Raw genomic sequence first — 20,987 nt, 5'->3', positions numbered from 1 at the left:
GGGACTGTGCACCCGTGTGGGAGACCCGGAAGAAGTTCCTGGCTCCTGGCTTCGGATCCAATCGGCATGGCATTGGCCGTTGCACTCACTTGGGGAGTGAATCATCAGACGGGCAGATCTTCCTCTCTGTCTCTGCTCCTCTCTATATCTGACTTTCCAATAAATAAATAAATCTTTAAAATAATAATAATAAACCTTTTTTTTTTAAACTTAGGAAGTGCCAGTTCTGAAGTCTAGTTAATGATATCTTTTTGGACTGTGAACTAATCCAAAAATTGTGGGACCCTGTAGCTTTTACATAAAAAAATACTTTTATGCATGGCTGAGATCTACTGTCTTGTAATTTACAAAGTAAGCTATTAAGTATTCCTACAAGTTGGTATTCATGAACCAGAACTGCTTTATTTACATAACTGAAGCAGTATTACCCTACCTGTATGCTGTATAATATTGCATGTCTCCCACCATGTGCATTTACAGGTAATTCCTAATATTGAAAGAAAGGGTGCTGTTTTATTAATACATTATTAGTTAATTATCATTTTAAACTTTCCTGCTTATCGTTTTCAAATATTAATTATGGTTATGCAGCTATCAAGTTGTTAGGTCGTAGCTTTGCTACCTTATAGTGGGTTTGAGGTTGTTTCATATGATCAAATAATGAAGTGGCCAGATGTCCAGCTGCACCCTAGCGGGAAGAGACGTGCAGGGCTTTCCCAGTTTGAGATGCAGCTTTGAGTGAGAGGTTCTTGGCATGGTTTCGCCCTCACAGTGGAGAGCCAGGGTGCCTGCAGGCAGAGCCCGTGTTGGCTGCAGAGGATCCAGAGGATGGTTGGAAGGCTGTCAGAGAGCAGCTGTGTTGCCGTATAAGCTCCTTCATTTTGATATCTTACATTTGTATGTCGTATTTTGGAGCCCGCTAGTGGACCACACATACTTAATTACTGACTACTGGATTGGCCAAATCCCATCCAAATAGGATTTATTAACTGGGTAGCCTTGCATCTGGTTTCCTTTGCTCAGTGTAATGATTTTGAGATTGTTTTATGCGGCTAAAATGAGGAGGAAGTCGATGTATGATTTCATGAATCAGAGCTCACCACATGGTTCGTGTGTCTTACTGTATTGAATGTGTTCCAGGAGAGATTTGTTCTCATGTTAACCCTGAAACATTGAGCATAGGGAGGGAAATCGTGTCATTATTTTGTCCACAAAAGTCAGACTAAGTCATAGGTCTGAGGAGGCGAGTCTTAGCTTTGTCGTGGGCTGGGGATCCCACTCCACAGCCACAGTCACAGAACATATGGAAATTTTGGGAGTCCCAAAGTTACAGAACACAGATCCAGCCCTGTTGTCACACGATTCAGTAATTGGTTTCCTTTTTATTGTATAGTAGTAGTTCATTATATGAACACACTGAGCTTGTTCATCCATTTATCAGATGGTGAACTTTTGGGCTGTATCCAGTTTGGATTTATTATGAATAAAACTGTGCATTGGCTTGTATATCTTTTGCCTTTATTAGGAAAGAATTGAAGTGTTTTCCAGGTAACCAAATAGTTTTTGCATTCCAATCGGGAATGAAAGTTACAGTTGCTCCATACCCTCATTAATACTTGGTATCGTCAGTCTTTCTGTTATTAATATTTTTATGCTATTCTAGTGGATATGTAATGGTATTTTATTATAATATTTAATTTTCTTCAAGACTCTATGGAATTGTACCATAATAGTCAAAATTAAAAAAAACATGTTGGCCACCTTAAAAAAAACCTTAAATTTTTGTTTCCTTGATATGCAACATCCATTCATATATTTATGTTTGCCATCTGTGTTTCTCCCTGACTGAAATTTCTCTTTAAATCTTGTCCATTTAAAATGCTGGATTATCTCATTGGTGAGTTCCAAAAATTGCAAATAAGATGCTGTATCAGATAGGTATTTTGTAAACATTTTAGCATGTGGCTTGTCTTTTTATTTTCTTCTCCTGTTTTTGCCATCTATGGCCTGATCCCTGCTTTAGAATCCCCTTTTTCTGAGTGAAAACAGAACCAACCCAACAATTGCCACCACCAGCTGATTGGGGCGATAGACTGAGCTGGGCCTGTACTTGCTAGCACATACAAGAATCTGGTTTGAGCACACCTCAGACAGTTTCTTTGGAGATGTCCCCAATCAAAATGCTGGACTCAGAACCCTAACCAGGAAAAGAGAGAAGACAGAACAGGTCAACCAACCATCTCAGCTATGATGGACTATGGCAATCAGTGGATTCTTCAAGGACCTCATAGTGCTTGGAGTGGCAAGATTGGCAGTGATTCATAACTGTTGAAATATCAAAACCACTTGAGCAAGAACCTCAGAGCATACTATACATCTGGGACCTGGGGAGGGTGGGAAATTGGGTGGGCCTTCTCCCTTAATACCCCCTTTTAAACATGAAGGAAACAATATGGAAAAAATACTAGTCTTACCTACTTTCCTGTAGCGCTTGAACCTTTTTACCCTAATTAACTATGTAAAGATTGTCAAAATATAATAAATAAATTTTTTAAAAAGAGAATCCCCTTTTCTTTCTTTTGAAACAGTTTTATTAATCTGTTAGAAAGTAGTGAAAGAGCTATCTTCCATTTATTAGTTCACTTCCCAGATGTCCACAATAGCCAGGGCTGGGCCAGACTGATGCAAGGAGCCTAGAACTCATTCATTCTAAGTCTTTCCTGGGGAACACAGACACAGTTGCTTATGCCAGTGCCTGCTGCCTCCCAGGGTGCACAAAAGAAGGAAGTTGGATTGGAAGCAGAGCCAGGATTTGAACCCAGGAACCTCTGATGCAGGCATCCCAAGCGGCATCTTTTTAAAATTATTATTATTAAAGATTAATTCATTTTGATTTGGAAGTCAGATTTAGATAGAAAGATCTTCCTTCTCTGGTTCATCCCCAATGGCCTCAGTGATGGGAGCTGAGCTGCCCCAAAGCTGGGTCTTTGCCTCTGGGTCTCCCACAGGGATGCGGGGTCCCAAGGCTTTGGACCATCCACTGCTGTTTTCCTAGGCTGTAAGCAGGGAACTCCATGGAAAGTGGAATAGCCATGACAAGAACTAGCACCTGTATGGGATCCTGGCACTTGCAAGTGGCGGATTGGCCAGTTAAGCCATGTGGCATTTGGTTTATATTTATTTTTATAGATTTTACAGAGTCTTATGTTAAGAGGTTACCTTTTCTATGTGGAGTTATGTGGACACAGTTGCTAGGTTGGTGATTTGAGGTTTTTCGCATAAATGAGTCTTACAGCTACGCTAGCTGCATCTCACAGACTATACTGCTGTTTCCTTCACTTTGGATACTTTCCTGTGTTCCTTCGATTTTTTTTCTTCTGCTTATGGACTATTTAGAAGTGTATTGTTCAATTTTGAAAATTCAGAAATTTTTTCATTGATTTCCAAAGTCTGTGATCAGAGAACACACGTGGCATGGCTTTGATCCTTCTAAATTTGAATGTTATTTTATGGCCCCAAATACTTTTCATTCATTCAGACTTACAAAGTTTCTTCACTTTCATTAGTATACATCTGAAGGTGTCAGTTTTCCAGATTATTAATTTATAATTATTTTTCTTCTCCAAGGCATCATGAGGGTCAGATACTCCGCCTAATTGATAGGAATGATTCATTGTTATTACCGTGTATCAACTTGTAATGTGCTATTTTTGTTCTGTGGCTACACGGTTGCAAGATCTTGTCTCTCCTGCCTCTCTAGGTCTGAGATCTGGCAAACTGGGTGAACAGTGTGAAGCAGTTGTTCGTTTTCCCAGGCTTTTTCAGAAGTATCCCTTCCCTATTCTCATCAATTCTGCCTTCCTCAAGCTAGCTGATGTTTTCAGAGTCGGGTAAGTGTAGGTGGTAAGTGTGTGAAGCTCTCCGTTGAGGTTGCGCGTGTGTGTGTGTGTGTGTGTGTGTGTTGTGGTCGTTTCTGTCTTTGAGACTTCCTGGGGTTGATACACAGCAGCGTGTGCACTTGGTGGGAGATTAGTGATACTTTAGCAAAAAAAAAGAGCGCAACTCAAATTACATTTCTTTTCCTTTGGTGAGCAGGATAAACCGAATTAAGACAGTATAAATACTTGACTGTACTTTTGGGGAAAAAAAATCTGTGAGTTTGCATGAGCTGCTGTAAGAAATCTTTTGGTTACTTGTTTTGTAGCATGGAAGCAAATACGCCAAGTGCCTTAAACAGATGGGCACTGAATAGATACCTGTTGCCTTGTTCCTCTCCCTGCCACTTTCCACTCATTTCTTCCTGCCATCTCCATGTACCCGTGCACAGCCAGCCTGTGAGACCTGCAGGAGGAGGAGGAACGCCAACTGACTGCTGGCCCTGGGTGTACTCTGGCTGTGAGACATAGTCCGGCTCTGGAGCTTCCCCCGGTGTCACGCAGCTTTGATGTCCTGGCGGCACAGCAGGCACAGCACACTGCCGATGCTGGGCTTCCGGTGGAGGCGCAGACCTCAGGTGGCCCTCTGAGTGCTGCAAGATCAGGAATAGGGTTTAGCACATCTCCACCTGTTGCTGGCATTTGATGCCATCGGTGCCACTTGCATCTCAGCTCTTACTTTCCTGGAGTGGCCTGGTTGATTTTCTTTCTGGTCTTCCTAGGAACAATTTCCTGCGATTGTGTGTCCTGAAAGTCACCCAGCAAAGCGAGAAGCATCTGGAGAAGATTCTGAATGTGGATGAGTTTGTGAAGAGAATCTTCTCTGTGATTCACAGCAACGACCCTGTGGCCAGAGCCATCACCCTCCGGTATAGCATGTGGCTATAAAACTTTGTGAACACGCTTTTCTTTCTGGTGAATATACATACAGGAATAAAATTGCTGGGTCGCGGTAGAACTGTGTAGCCTCTTTTTAAAGCAACAGGCCGCTCTTTTCTGCAAAGTGTGAACATTTTCTGTCCCTGCTAACAGTGTACGTGCTTGCGTCCCACCTTCTGCTGCCCGTGGTGTCACAGCCCTTGGAAGCGCAGTCCCTCACGGGTCTGTGACGGCCTTGCTTTGCTTTTTCTTGATGATAATGAGCTTAAGCGCTGCTGTCTCTCTTTTGGCTCTTCATCGATCTCTTGAAACACTTCTGACAAAAACTCTTGCTCATTTTCTTTAGATTGTTTAGATCCCATTGTTTACGTTATAGGAGTTTTTTCAACACACCCCGGGTGCTGGTCCTCTCTGGTATGTCTTACAGAGCAGATAAGCAGTAGACAGAGCCTGAAAGGCACAAACGGAATGATGCTGTTCATCACATTGTATTTCAGCATCATCATTCCTTATGTTGTCTTAACTGTAAGTTAAATAATGTATGCCTTGAGATAAAAACAGCTCCAAACTGTGTAACCGTCAAGACCAACCCAGATTTTGGCAGTAAGAAAGAAGGGGTTGAGCCGAGAGTGCTTATAGCTAGCAGTGGATGCATGTGTCCTTTCAGTTTGAACAATGAGAGTCTCAAAACGTGCTCCTTTAGAAAGAAAAAAATCGGGGCTACCAGAGTGGATAGACTTTTCAGTTTGTTTTTTCTTAATCCATATTAAAAAATCATTATGAAAAAGAGGGGCCCAACGCAATGACTCAATGTCTAAAACCTCGCCTTGCTAGCGCTGGGATCCCCAAGGGGCCCCAGTTCTAATCCCAGCGGCTCCACTTCCCTTCCAGCTCCCTGCTTGTGGCCTGGGAGGCGGTAGAGGATGGCCTGAAGCCTTGGGACCCTGCACCCGTGTGGGAGACCTGGAAGAAGCTCCTAGCTCCTGCCTTCAGATTGGCTCTGCTCTGGCCGTTACAGCCACTTGAAGCAGCTGACAAAATATCTCTTTCTCTCTGCCTCTCCTTCTATCTGTAACTCTGCTTTTCCAGTAAAAATAAGTGTCTTTAAATATAAAATAAAAATATACCCTTCAAATGAAAATAATTGTCCTTTTAAAAAAAAGTTTTCGGACCCTGTTTGGTACCTGAGGTGTGTTTCAGGGATTTTTTTTTTTTTAAGATTTTGCTTGTGTCAGTAGAACCATCTGGATTTTTGCCAAAATATACACACAGGTATTGGAGACCCAACTTGCTTTGTGAAGTTATAGTGTATTAGCCTTGGGTTTATGAAATACCTCCAGACTGGTTTGGGTAGTTGTCCTTGGGCTTGCATTCTCCCCTTCAGACCTGGAGTTTACTTTTCTCTGTTGCTGCAGGATGCTGGGCAGCCTGGCCTCCATTATCCCCGAGAGGAAGAACGCGCACCACAGCATCCGGCAGAGCCTGGACTCCCACGACAACGTGGAGGTGGAAGCTGCCGTGTTCGCCGCCGCCAACTTCTCGGCGCAGTCCAAGTAAGCGCAGGCCTCCGGGCACCCCGGCTTCCCGAGGAAGGACTGATTGGTGTGGATGATCACTGAGACATGCAGGAAAGTGCAAAGAACGGTGTGCCACTTTTCCAAGGGGGCTTATACGGCACGTTGGAAGAACAAGTCTTTAGGTAAACTAGAAAACCAGTGTTGGTTTCCAGAAGGAGAAGGTGAGCAGAGGTCAGGGTCAGTGGGGAAGACTTGACTTGTCAGCTGAAGAGGCTGCCACCCCTACACCGAGGCATCCTCTGGCACTCAGTTGCTACTTTCTTACTCTGCTACTGCTCAGCTGCTTTGCCTTGCAGCCACATGTGTAGCTTGGCAAAAATACCAAATTGGTTCCCTAGAAAAGCCTTAAAGACCTACCTGAATATTAACAATTGGAAGTTAGCACAGTATTTTCATGGATTCACCTCTGCCTTGAGAAAGAACGACCTGGTTTGAGATCCTGTCATCTCGGCCTGTTGCTGATGGAGGTTTGTGTTAATACTTAGATTTATCAGTTTGGGATGTTAAATCAGGAGTAACTGGCCAGACAAGACCTTGAGCTTTTATTTAACCCTTTTCTTCTCTTGTACAGTAACTATGTCCAACTTATTCTGGTTTTGTTTCATTTGTTTTAAACATTTAAAGATGTATTTATTTGAAAGAGTTAGAGAGGGGCAGACAGAGAGATTTTCTGCACTGTTCACGCCTGACATGGCTGCAGTGGCCGGGGCTGTGCCCTGCCGAAGCCAGGAGCCCGAACCCGTCTGGATCTCCCAGGAGCACCAGGCCCACCTGTCTGCTTTTTCAGGTGCAATAGCAGGGAGCTGAATCACAAGCGGTATGGTGCCCATATGGGATGCCAGCCTTGCCTTACCCACTGTGCCTCCGTGCTGGCCCTTAATTCATGCTTCAGAAGAGCGTAGATTTTCAAGAGCTGAATCCTGGGTCACAAAGCAGTATCATGGGTCAATGTTTTCAAATACTAAGAAAGACACCGGTTGCAGCGCAGTAGCCTGGTGACTAAAGTCTTCGTCTTGCTTGTGCCAGGATCCCATATGAGCACCAGTTCATATCCCAGAGCCCCGCTTCCCATCCTGCTCCCTGCCTGGAAAAGTCAAGACTTTGGGACTCTGTACCCACATGGGAGACCCTGAGGAAGCTCCTGGCTTCAGATCGGCTCAACTCTGGTCATTGCAACCACTTTGGGAATGAATCATCGGACGGAAGATCTTCCTGTCTGTCTCTCCTCCTCTCTGTATATTTGATTTTCCAATAAAAATAAGTCTTTAAAAAAAAAATCATAATCTTAAAAAAAAAAAAAGGAAGATGTTGTCAGTGGGAACTGTGCCCTCTAGTGGTGACTGTGGTAACTGAAGAGCTGGGTGTTAGGGCTGCAGTTGGTACAGTGTGGGAGTGTGTGCTCAGCGTGGCCGATCTGAGCAGCAGCGGGGAGTGGCAAGCTGACAAGTCATGTTGTTTTGTTTCATCTCACCTTGTTTAAATATGAACATCAATATTTTTCAAAATATTGTTGGAAAAATCTGCAAGTTGCTGATATGTAATTTGCTGTAATAAATTCTTGCCGTCTGAGTTTTTACAAAGTCATGCTGATAGGGAGGGCAAGATTCCTTGGCAGTGTCAGCAGGCTTTCGCAAGACCAGTTTCTGGAATTCAGAAGCAAGCATTATTTATATGTTGAGTCGAACAGACACACTGTAGTTAGATACAGGGTCAGTAGTTAATTTTTGCTCATCAGAACAAAAGGATAAGAAGCTATGTGCAGTGGTTGCATTACGAAGAGTATAGCAATAGTGTGGTAGTGTCCTGCGGGAGCTGCTGTAGTGGTGGTGAGTAGGGAAGGCCTGTGCAGATGTGAACGGAAGCTGTGTGATAAAGAGGAGGCATCTGTGCAGAATTCTGAATAATGTTCCAGTCAAAGATGGGAGCGGGTCGTCTGTGCCTAATACGTGCTTCCAGCTTTACACTTTAAAGACTTGGCACTCACCCTTATTTGAATGTGTAATCTGAAAAGCATTTGTCATCAGACGCCCCTTATACTCTTAAAATGTAAATCAGCGAGGTCCAACGAGGCTTGTTTATGTCAGTTATCCCATATCATGTATTAGAAATTTAACGGGCTAGACTTAAAAACCATTATCTTAAAAATAAGGTTCATAATGTTAAGCTAAAAATGTCTATATCCAAAACAAAATGATTTTTTTGCAAGAGTAGCATTGTTTCCTAGAATTACAGTTCTTCACTGTCTAACTAGATCCTTCTGCCTGCTTTTGTCTGCTGTGTGTCTGTCAGTGTTAATTGTCTCAGCTTATGGTATATCTATATATGATATGTACACAGATATGCAGTTGGATAGAGGAAGAGTCTTTTTAAAAGCTTTGTAGGTAGTTATAGCTATGCTTTATAATATTTGAAAGCGAAAACAAGTGATGATTTTTTTTAAGATTTATTTATTTGAAACAGAGAGGGAGAGACAGAGAAAGATCTTCAGTTCTCTGTTTCATGCCCCAAATGTCCGGAACAGCTGTGTCTAGACCAGGCCGAAGTCAGGAGCCAGGAACTTTATCCAGGACTCCCATGTGCATGACAGGTGCCCACCCACTTGGGCCATCTTCCCACTACTTCCTCAGGTACAATAGTAGGGAGCTGCATTGGAAGTGTAGAAGCTGTGTTCATATGGGATGCTGGCGTTATAGGTGGTGGCTTAGTTCACTCTGTCACAATGCTGACCCTGACATATTATATTAGCAGCAGAAAATACTTACGCGTCCATTTACTTAGAGTGACAGAAGAAACATTTCATGTGTTACGTACACTTTGTCTTGACTAAATCAGTCAGTTTTGGTCCTGTTGCCTTACATTTCCTTTCACGTTATATAACGTGTAACAGGTATTAATGGCTTTTCCAACACTCAGTGATTTTATTATACTAAGATCAAAAGCAGTACCTTAAGAGAATAAATGCGTGAGTGATGTTGAGAAACATGACTAAGTAGTTTGGTTTTAGTGAGATGGAATCTTTATTTCCTTCTACATTTCTAACACTTTGCACCTGCTCTTTCTAAACTTCAGAATGTTGGAGCCTCATTTGCTTATGTAATCAGTGCTTGTATGAGAGAACTGTTTCTCAATACAGAGTGTATCCTGAACACGCTCTACAATAGCAACCCCAGTTCTTGCGGTGTCACTAAGGGTTGCAGCTGCCAGCACCTGTCACAGATAAGGGCTCTTTCCTTGAGTACCAGATGAGGCAAATGCTTCCTTACACTTAAGCAGTGGCCAAGTTTCTGTTGGAATTCCTTTCTGGTACCAGCCCTTCCTCTACACTTGACCTTTGAAATGCTAGTTAGGATTTGTAGTGTTGGATTTCTACAGTGCTGCATTTTATGATGTAAATCCTTTGGAAAAGTTAAGCAAATTGAATGTTAAAGTCTTTGTTGTTCTCTCTTTCCAAAGGGATTTTGCTGTAGGAATCTGTAACAAAATCAGTGAAATGATTCAAGGTATGTATGCTTCCTTTACTACTGGGAATTGATTTACTAGGATTTATATTAATAATAACTGCTAATATTTGTTAAGTATTTACTATGCACTAGTCAGCTCTCATTGAAGTCATATTCTTTAAGCATCTTCTATGTGCTGAAGATGTTCCAGGGGCTTAGGGTACAGAAGCACACAAAGCAGGGCTCTTGCCTGCATGCAGCCTGCATTCTTGTCCAAGATAGGAGAGTAGACGGTACAGTTAGGTGGGAGAATGAGGGTGAAGTATACCCAGAGTAGAGGGAGGTGTGGCAGGCCCGTTCCCTTTGCCGTGTGCTGAGGAAGGGATGTGTGAAGGGAAGGAGAGGAACCCTGCAGGGAGGTGCGAGCAGAGCCTTGTCACCGGGCGCTCCAGGCTCTCCTTGCTCGTGTCCCTCCAACGTCTTGCAGGTAATGCCGACTGCTTCCCAAGCCAACACAGTCAAGGTTCTCTGACCTCACCTGTGCCCTGCTTTAGGTGTATTGAGCATTTATCCTCGTAACATTTGTAAAAGGGAGCTCGGGTGACAGAATGGGGCAAGTCTAAGGAACACCACTTTCTTTGTATTCTTATAAATGGTGCCTCTGAATTACGCAGCTTGGCAGCCTTGGATAGGTAATACTCTTAAGTGTGCTGAAAAGGAACAAGTACCACAGGAAAGTCTAGTTATTTGTGTGCAGTTGCACAGCTGAGGCGGCACAGCTGGGCTCTGAGGCCCATGCTTTTAACCACTGTGGTCCTGTGCTTTTCTAGAGTGATGTGTCTTGTGTTATTTATATTTTGCATATATTTGAATTGCCTTTGTTTTCAAAGAGGGGTTGTTCACTTTGCAACAGTAATAAGCACTCAGATATCAGGATACGGTGCTTGAACTTTATCCTGTTCACCTGCATTCCTTAGTCTTTGTGTCTTCTCACCGGGAAGGGCTTCCTTGCACAGAGGGTCCGTTGTGTTCATATCACCAGAAGGAAGCATCATTCATTTACTGAACAGTTTTATTGAATGTGTGTTGTGTTAGACAAGATCTCAGCCGGAAGCAAACGGCACGCTTGCATGAGGCTAATTCAAGGAGAGTTTAATAAACTACAGGGAATAATGTAGTCCTGGAGCCAAGTCAGAGCCTTCGCTATCCTCCTGGGGTCCAGGAGAGGAGTGGCTGCCAGAAACTCGGAGCCATTTCAAGAGAGCCTCTTTGAAAACCTCATCTTCAGTGAGCATGGGTACCCTGTGAGAGGGGACAAAGCACGAGTGCTTTCACCTCATTCTTCTCCCTCCCTCCTCTTCCTCACCTCACCATGACCTGAACCCAAGCCGCGACAGAGGGCAGACAGAGAGCTGCAGTGAGCAGTACAGTATACAGTGTTAGTTTTTACACACACTAAGTCTTTACACACAGCTAATTCCTCCACAAGCCAAAAATCAGATGCAGTGAGGTACCTAGAAGGTTCTTTATTCCACAAAGCAGGTGTGGGAGTGGGCAGTGGAGGCTAGGAGAGCACAGAGAAAGGGAAAAGGCGCACCTGGAGGCTCTGGTGAACCTGGAAGGTGTTGGAGGGCATGGGGAATTGAGAGGGGCTATGGGCAGAGCCCCAAGGGACTGGTGACTGAGATTGTTGGAGCCACGGTGATTGGTAGGTGGGTGGGAACCAGGGGAGGGGCTGTGAGAGATGGCTGGGTGGAGTTCTCAAGTGAGACATCATTGGATTACAACCCATTGGAGAGCAATCAGAACCACGTGAAATCTGAACCATGGGAAGGAGGAACGAAAAGCTAAAATAGTGCATAGTTCAAGGTGGCGGGGGCCTTCAGGGCTGATGTTCAAGTCACTGCTCACATTTAGCGTATCTGGGAGATAATTATATGGATGCATACATATATGGAGACTCATTAATCAATACTGTAACGATTCATTGTTTTGTTATTCCCTAAGCTTATGTTTTAAAAAAAAAAGAGCAGAAATTAGGGAAAGTAAGAAGAAAACATGGGCACATGAGTCAGGGAAAATTGGAGGTCAAGATACAGAAATGGCTGAGTTTTAGGCAAAGAATATCCTGATGATTAATCTTAAGCAACTGCGTTTCTGCAAGTAAAATCTCTTAAGTATTCCTAAAGTTTTAGTAAAGGCGTGTTTAAAAATAGACGAAGACTCTTCAGCTGCTGGGTTGAGCATAAGCTTGTAGTGCAGAAAAGGGGGAGGGAGACAGTAGTCAGCTGTACAGTATGGTCCAAGCAAAGTGAGTGCTGAAGAGATTTTGCAGTAATGCAGTCAAGAGGTGCTAGTGGAAATGGATGGACGTTATATTTTTCTTGCATTTTGAAGATAAAACAATTGCTAATAAATTTGGAAATGTGATGCAAGAGAAGGGAGGAAATGAAGAAGGGCTGAGGAGTCGTAATGCTGGAGTTGTCATTTATTGAGATGGAGAAAGTTTCAGAGGGACAATTTCAAGGTGAAGATCAGAAGTTGCCTTTAAGCCCTACTGAGATATCCTAAAGGAGATGAGCAGAAGTATAGAATACATACATGTGAAGTTCTGGGCCTGGGAGGAGAGGCAGACGACACCAGGAGACTGTCAGCTGATGCAGAGAAAGTACAGCAGAAAGTGAGGGGAGAATTTGTAACTAAAAGAAATACCAGAAATTATGTAGTAGACTACAGAGGAGATGAACAAGTAACAGCCAGAGGAAGAAGGTAGAAACCAGAAAGAGTAAAAAGGAGAGGCTGTTAAGAATTTCCAAAATAGAGTAGGCGGCACTAACAAGTGCACTCAGTACCTTGGTTTAGGCAACCCCAAGTTGATACCCAGTAGGGAGGAAGCTGTGCGTGGAAGTTCCCATTGGATGCTGAAATACTTTTTGCTCATGCCGACAGTGATTTCATGGTAGGGAAACCGATCATCTGCAGGGTATAAATTACCTTTTGGCATGATTGTAAGACCTTGTGATGAAAACTTTTTTTTTTTAACTACTACAAGCCGTGCTCTAGGACAGGGGTGGATACTTTTTTCTCTGCCAAGGGCCATTTGATTATGCATAACATCGTTCTTGAGCCATATAAGAGGATCAGCTTCGAAGTTAGCTTGCTGTAGATTTATTAAGTGTTGAGCTTGCCGTGGCAGGACCAGAGCACATGGATTTCCTAGAAGAAAACACTTGCTTACTTCTTTAGCTCCAGGGTTAGAAGATGCATCAGGATCAATCATGGATTTCTGGCTGTGTATGTAGTACATAAAGGCCCTGCTATGCAGAATTCAGAGATCCGCAAAGCTGTTCTGTATATACTGTGCTCACATTCTAATCTTAATGTAATTGTTGAATGAAATAACTAAAATTGTTAATATAGGGCCTGGCGCAGAGGCTTAGCGGCTAAAGTCCTCACCTTGAACACACTGGGATCCCATATGGGCGTCGGTTCTAATCCCAGCTGCTCCACTTCCCATCCAGCTCCCTGCTTGTGGCCTGAAAAAATAGTCGAGGACGGCCCAAAGCCTTGGGACCCTGCAGCTGCGTGTGGGAGACTAGGAAGAAGTTCCTGGCTCCTGGCTTTGGATCAGCTTGGCACTGGCCAGTGTGGTCACTTGGGCAGTGAATCATCAGATGGAAGATCTTCCTCTCTGTCTCTCCTCCTCTTTGTATATCTGACTTTGCGATAAACATAGTTTTTTAAAAATGTTACTATAGGGCCCGGCGCGGTGGCGCAGTGGTTAAGGTCCTCGCCTTGCACGCCTGGGATCCCATATGGGCACCGGTTCTAATCCCGGTAGCCCCACTTCCCTTCCAGCTCCCTGCCTGTGGCCCGGGAAAGCAGTGGAGGACGGCCCAAAACTTTAGGACCCTGCACCCGCGTGGGAGACCCGGAAGAGGCTCCTGGCTTCGGATCGGCATAGCATTGGCCATTGCGCTCCCTTGGGGAGTGAATCATCGGACGGAAGATCTTCCTCTCTGTCTCTCCTCTCTGTATATCCGCCTTTCCAATAAAAATAAAAATAAATCTTTAAAAAATTAAAAAAAAATGTTACTATAACCAACTTGTAACCAATGAGCTAATCTATGTGTGTGTAGTCTTGTTAATATACCATAAGAAGATGTAGCACATAAAATTTTGCTTTTTTCCCTTTTATACCTTTTGAAAGCATATTCTGCTATTAGTAGGTAGCTATAGAATCATGAAAACTTAATGATAAGATAAATAGTTTGGAAAAAAACTATTGAATTTATAGCCTAATTCTAGTATAATTATCTTTAATGTTATAAACATAACTTTTAGCATACTATTTGGTTTTTTTAATGTGCATTTCACTAAACGAGTTAGACTTTTTTTTTTTTGAAAGGCAGAGACAGATCTTCCACCTGCTGGTTCACTGTTCAAATACTCATAACAGCCAGGGCTGGGGCTGGCCAAACCAGGAGGCTAATAATCAAGAGTGTCCCATGTGGGTGGCAGGGACCCCTGCAGTAGAACCATTGTCTGACAGTTTGACCCAAGCACTGCATCACAGCCGACCTCCCAGCCCTTTACTGGATGATGATCAGGAAGTTCTTTTTGCATCCAGGTTTAGCTACGCCAGTAGACTTGAAGCTGAAGTTGATCCCCATCCTGCAGCACATGCACCATGATGCCATCCTGGCTTCCAGTGCCCGTCAGCTTCTGCAGCAGCTGGTTACCTCCTATCCCTCCACCAAAATGGTGATTGTTTCCTTGCATACTTTTACCCTGCTTGCTGCCTCGTCTTTGGTTGACACGCCGAAGCAGGTAATTTTAAGCTTCTTTAAGATGACTGTTCTTCGGTAAACTTACATATTTAATGTATGAGAAATTATGTTTTATAAACATGAATGCTTCCTTTTTCTGCTAAAGGCCAGTTTAATTTCTGTTTGCTTTTCTGTGTTCAGCGGTGCCGATTCTTGGAAGCCCTTGAGGATACTGGAGTGTTGGGGGGTCTGTGGGAGGATGTGAAGCTGACAGTAAGAACGCATTGAGGATCTGTTAAATGTCAGCTCCTTACAAGTTAAATGATAGTGTTTCACCCACAAGACGGTGGAAGCCCAAACACAAGCAGCTAGTGCTAAGGGACAGGGCTGTGATTTGAGCTGAGTCCTGACTCACATCTCCTAGTTGCAGCAGAATACATGCTGCCTCTGTTGTGCTAATTTCAGTGACCGTGCTGTTCACAGAGTGACTTCCTTCCCTTACAGATTCAGCTGCTGTTGCAGTATTTGGAGAATGACCCCAGGAAAGCAGTTAAGAGACTTGCTATCCAAGACCTGAAACTACTTGCCAATAAGACGCCACACACTTGGAGCAGGGAGAACATTCAGGTAAATAGAATGTTGAACACAGAATAACATGTCTAACATTGCATTTCATACCCATTTACAATCTTGTAATGGTCGAACAGGAACAACTTCTAAGAGCATTGTTGATGTTTGTGGCAGAATTTATTTTATAAGTGGCAAAAGTCTGTACCATGTCTGTCTTCAAAGTTTGTTTTAGTGGACTTGCCTCTCTTTCTCGTTAGTTTTTCTGTAGCTGCAGTGGGATTAATTGAGAAGCCCAACTAAATTATTTATTTTATTTCTATCCAGAATGAGCAGTTGAGATGTTCACTGTGATTTGTAGTGGAGAAGGTTCTAGATGAGTGTGCAGGCACCAGCTGGGTGTCCCTCAGTTTGATTCTGACTTGGAGATAGCCTCCGCTCCAGTAGTTTGAGGGCTCAGTACTCGAGGCTGTGCCATTTTACCTTGGTTAACAGTGACCTGTTATCGTTTGACCTGTGCCGATCCACCAGCTATAAAGCAGGATTCCCACAACCTCCTTTTGGTGTTTGATTCACTCCCTCAAGCAGCTCATGTAACTCACAGAAGCACTGAGACTGCTGGTTTGTAAGGGATATGGCACAGGACGCGGATGCAGAGGTGCACAGAGCACAGCTGCGGGAAAGGGTTCAGAGCATTGACCCTTCCTGGGATCCCTTCAGGACCCTCCACACACCCCACCATCCACAGACCCTTCCTTTTGGGTTTTGGGGAGACGACTTTACCTGAGTGTGAGTGCTGATAGACTGAGTGGGAAACCCCGCAGGGCCTGTGTGCTCAGACCCTTTAGCCATCTTTGCTCACGGGAGGGCGCCAGAACCCCTCGGAAGGAGGCGAGTCCTAAGACCCCCTGATAGGTAAGGGATGTAAACGTAAGTCAAACCTTCACTTTCTGAACTTGTATTGTGGCATCTTCTATGCCATTTCTTTAGTAAAAGGCAAAAGATTTACACGATCTAAAGATAAACCAGAATATTATGCCGTTTCTTAGGATAAATTTTACTTATTTATTTCTCAAAATAGAATCCTGTTTTTTTATCACCATTACCAATAACATACGATTTCAAAATAATGCAACTGAAAGTGAAATAGAAGATTATTGGATTTTGGCCCTTTTTCTCATGGGTTTTGTTTTTATCTCTTACTACATTATATCTTTAGTGTAACAAAAATCTCTCAGTTGTGGATTCTGAACCATGCTGAGATCTTTAATTGTTTTGCTGTTAGTTTGCAGTTAATGAAAGGTAACTCAGTAGTCACAGATCTCCCAAGAGGTAAGAGCAGTTGTTGGTATTTGCACTTATTTAATGGATAAGCAATTAGAGTTAACAGATTTAATATGCCTAAGAGAGCTTGTTAAGGGAGCTTAATTAAGAATTTGATTAAGAGAGCTTCTGTCCTCTGATCCGTTGTCTAGTCCTTTTTTACTCAACAGTCCTCTTTCCAAAATGGAGCTGTGCCTAACCACTTGAGTCATTTTAGGGAATTTGTGTGCGGTCATTTAGAAAGCTCATGATTGTTGTTGTTGTGAGATAGATCATGCATTAGAAAGGCATGTTAATAGTGTATGTGATTACTGAAACAATTATTTAAAATAAAACCACGTAACCACCATGTGGGTAAAGGTGGAACACAGCAGGTTTGTGGAACCGTGCCTCCTCTAGCACGACTGTCCTGCCTCCCGGGGAACCCGGTCACCGAGACGCTCTTCTGTGAGCCCTGTCTGCATCTGTCTCCCTGAATAATACCGTCGTTCTGCTTTTGCTTTTCTAACATCATACTGATGAGACTCATCAGTGTAGCTGGGTTTTTCCCCATTAATTGCTATGCGGGACCTTCAGAATATTTGTGGAAGATGCCTGTTATATAAAAACCATACATTAACTTTTTGGGGGGGTGGGTACTGGGTGTTTGGCACAGTGGTTAGCACGGCGATCGTCCCATCTCACAGTAGCTGTGTTGGGAGTCTGGCCTTTGTTTCCTGGTCTATATTTACAGGAGTTCCTTGGCAGTGAAGGTTCTAATGTAGAGAAGAGGTGTATTTTCAGCTTCTTCAGATAAAGTCAAACTGCTTGGCAAAGTGATAATGGCACTTTATATTCCTACTGTGTCACAGAATGCCTGTCGATCCATCCTCGCCAACACAGAGAATTAGCAGGTTTTTGATTCACCTGTTTCAGAAGTTGTAGTTTTTTGGTTGTGATTCCTTTATTACTACATAAATGGGACAGTTTTAAATATATCTATTTATGACTTGGATCTCCCTTTTTTTATACCATAGCTATTCAAATCTCATGCCTATTTTTTCTGTTGGTTTGTAGTTATTCTTTGTATCTGGTGTGTTCATGATTGTTGGTCCTAGGCAGTTCTACGTAAATTTTATAATCAGCTGCTCAAATGAACAACAACAACAACAAAAACAAAAAACCCAAAGTTGACAATTTGAGATTACATTGAATATAATATCAGTTTTGTAAGAAATTGGTCCTGGGGCCAGTGCAGTGATAAAGCAGGCTAATTATCCTCTGCCTGCTCGCACTGTTTCCCATACGGGCGCTGCTTTGTGTCCTGGTCCCGGCTCCTCCTCTTCAGGTCTGGCTCCCTTCCTGTGGAAAGCAGCCGGTGATGGCCTGGTTCCGGGGGCCCTGCACTCGCATGGGAGACGTAAGCTCATGGCTCCCAGCTTCATGTGCCCAGATTGGCTCAGCTCAGTTATCTCATTTTGTGTTTTCTGTCTCCCTGTCCTTATGTCCCTTTTGGGGTGGAATTGCTGCTTTCTGGACTGCTCTTTTATGTTCTAGCGTTCTCATTCCTTGGAATAGAAGTTTACAGCCTTTTTGTGTTACTCTGTTACCATAGAGATGTACATTTTAAATCCTCACCTCAAAATTTCCTTCAGCCCCTCTGAACTCAGTACTTCCCCTAGCTCCTCACAGCCACTGTGCTGATTTCTGTGATTTTTGCCTTTCCAGAATATGTGTAGAGAATCATGTGAATGTATTTAAGGGGCGTGCAGTCTTTTGGGTGTTGTCTTCCCTTAGTCTAATGCTTTTGATATTCAGGCATATTGTTGCATGTGGCAGTAGTTCATTCCTTTTTATGGCTGAGCAGTTTTCTAGTTTGTATGGACATCTGAATTCTTTCGAGTGTTTTTGACTACTGCAAAGAAAACTGCCATCATAGCTGTTTTTGTATGCCATCCTGGGTGGAATTGGCGGGTTGAATGGAAAGTGTATGTTGAACTTTCAAAGAAGCCGCCTCAGTCCATTTTGTGATATTATAACAGAATCCCACAGACAAATTTATGAACAATAGACATTTGTATTTTTTTTTTTTTGTGATTCTTGAGGTTAGAAACAAAGATCAAGAGTCTGGTATCCGTCTTGGGCCTTCTTTGCCTCATCCTGTGGTAGAAAGACAAAGTGAGAGAAGGAAGCTTCTGGGGTTGAACTCATTCTTTCCTAGGGAATGCATTCCTAAGGTGATGACATGAGCATAGAGTCCTCATGGCCTAATCGCCTCATGGAGATCCTGCCTCTTGGCCAGATGTTTGGCCCAGCAGTTAAGGTTTTACTCAGGACTGCTGTGTCCCCCAGCACAGTGCATGTGCCCTGGGCCTGGGCCTGCTTCCCGAAGGCCTCTAGGGGCTCCTGCGGCTGAGCTCCCAGGAAGCAGCAGGTGATAGCTCAGATACTTGGGCTCCTGCCACCCAAATGGGAGACTCAGATTGAATCTAATATTCTGATGCTAGGGTCTTACTTAGAGAACATATTGCATTGATTTTTGGAACCTCTAGTGTGAAGATAAGATTTCTATTCCATATATTCTGGAAGACATCATTTTATTTTTGATGTTACCTTTCCTGGGAGTTTGTAGTTTTTCCCTTACCTGAGAGCAGAATCGGCTTTATAATCTTATTTTTGTTTGTAGTTATTACAAAGTTTGGAGATATTTTATCCCTCACAGAATACTTTTTTTTTCTTTTTTACTTTAAAATTATAAACTATTTTTTACCATATTTCTGGAACACATCCCTGGTGACCAGTCACATTCCAAGATGGAGGAGATGTCCGTATACAGGGACTGACCTGGAAAATAGTGCATCAGGCAAGGCCTCTAGTTGAGCAATGAATTAAACCAAATGGACAACGGTGATGGCCATGACAGTAAGGAGGTCTCGTTTGAAGAAATACTGTTCATTTTAGTAGATAGAACAATCATCTTGTTAAGAATTGTTTGATAATAGGTGATGTTTTTGAAACAGAAACTTGCACTAGATGTCATCAGTGAAATGTGATTGACGTGCCATCTCTGGGAAATTTTGCAATTTCCTCTGTTAAGTGTATTAGGTGGATCAGTGAGCCCATAAATCAGATTATATATATATATATATATATATAAGAGCATTTTAAATTCCCAATAATGTACTGAATGACAGAAACCACAATATAGCATTGTAATTAATTTATTTTTTATTTGAGAGGCACGAGAAGAGAGAGAGAGCAGGCTGGCTGTCTTCCTCGGGTTTACTGCCTGAATGGCTGAAGTGGATGGGAATGCTGAACTTGAGCCAAGGATTGCAGTCTAGCTCCTCCATGTGAGTGACAGGAGTGTGAACTGTCACCTCTGTCTCCTGGGGTCTGCATTGGCAAGAACTGAAGAGCTGGAGGTGGGAATCAAACCCAGGCAGTTTGGGTCCTGCACTGTGGCTCTGCAGGCTCATCCTCTGCCTGCCAGCACCAGCATCGCATAGTGGCGTTGTTTCACATCCCAAATGCTCCATTTCTGATCTGGCTTATTGCTTATGGCCTGGAAAGGCAATGGAGGATGGCTCAGATCCTTGGGAACCGGTGCACACATAGGAGGCCCTGAGGAGGCTCCTGCTCCTGGCTTCAGATTGACTTCAAATTGTGCCCTCTTGGAGAGTAAACCAGTGGACCGAAGATTTTTTGTCTGTCTCTCCTTCTCTTTCTATAAATCTACCTTCCAAATAAAAATAAATTCTAAAAATCTTTAAAAACAAAGCAGGAAGTTTGACATAGAATACTGGCATTTGTTGGGCTAAATGTCCACCTAAACATTCTAAGTATTTTTTTTTATCAAAGTATTTGCTATATTGTGTTTTCTATATTGTGTCTGTATTTCTATATTCAGTTCTTCAAATGGTCATGTTCTTGCTTCTTTGAAATTACTATTGTCATTATCTTAAATGTCTCACTTCTTGAGAAGCTATATGTCTTTAATAATTTATAAAGGCTCTTCAGAAAGTTTTTGGGAATCATATTATGAAATAACTTATATGTGTTTCAAGAATTTATTGCACCAAAATAAATTTGTTTTAATTTCATTTTTCCACAAACTTTCTTTTTTTAAAAAAAAGGCTTCATTTATTTTTATTGGAAAATCAGATAAACAGAGAGGAGAAGAGACAGAGAGGAAGATGTTTTGTCTGCTGATTCACTTTGCCCCAAGTGACCACAATGGTCCAAGCTGAGCTGGTCTGAAGCCAGAAGGCAGAGGTTTCTCTGGGTCTCCCACGTGGGTGCAGGGTCCCAAGGCTTTGGACCATCCTTGACTGCCTTCCCAGACCATCTAGCAGGGAGCTAGATGGGAAGCAGGGCTGCTGGGATTAGAACCAGCACACATATGAGATCCCAGTGTGTACAGGGCAAAGACTAGCCACTAGGCTACCGCGCCAGGCCCCACAAACTTTCTTGAAGTTCTTGATGCATGTCATTATGATAGTACAAGGCAGAGTAACT

General features: G+C 43.0%; 1 protein-coding gene across 4 annotated transcripts in view; it reads left to right on the top strand.

Moving 5' to 3' along the window:
* The window catches only part of INTS7 (integrator complex subunit 7), a 68,973-nt gene that overhangs the window by 6,684 nt on the left and 41,302 nt on the right, over positions 1–20,987 (top strand). For 3 of the 4 annotated variants that reach the window (XM_040985635.1, XM_040985636.1, XM_040985634.1), the window contains exons 2-7: positions 3,761–3,890; positions 4,658–4,804; positions 6,230–6,367; positions 9,845–9,891; positions 14,462–14,661; positions 15,105–15,227. In XM_040985635.1, coding sequence (XP_040841569.1) covers positions 3,761–3,890; positions 4,658–4,804; positions 6,230–6,367; positions 9,845–9,891; positions 14,462–14,661; positions 15,105–15,227 — 785 coding nt within the window. The remainder of the gene's footprint in view (positions 1–3,760; positions 3,891–4,657; positions 4,805–6,229; positions 6,368–9,844; positions 9,892–14,461; positions 14,662–15,104; positions 15,228–20,987) is intronic. The other variant, XM_040985637.1, reaches the window with a different exon arrangement.

Source organism: Ochotona curzoniae, unplaced genomic scaffold (genome assembly GCF_017591425.1).
Source record: "Ochotona curzoniae isolate NIBS_2020 unplaced genomic scaffold, NIBS_Ocur_1.0 contig_430, whole genome shotgun sequence".
Classification (NCBI taxonomy): domain Eukaryota; kingdom Metazoa; phylum Chordata; class Mammalia; order Lagomorpha; family Ochotonidae; genus Ochotona; species Ochotona curzoniae.
This window is presented reverse-complemented; position numbering and strand designations above follow the sequence as displayed.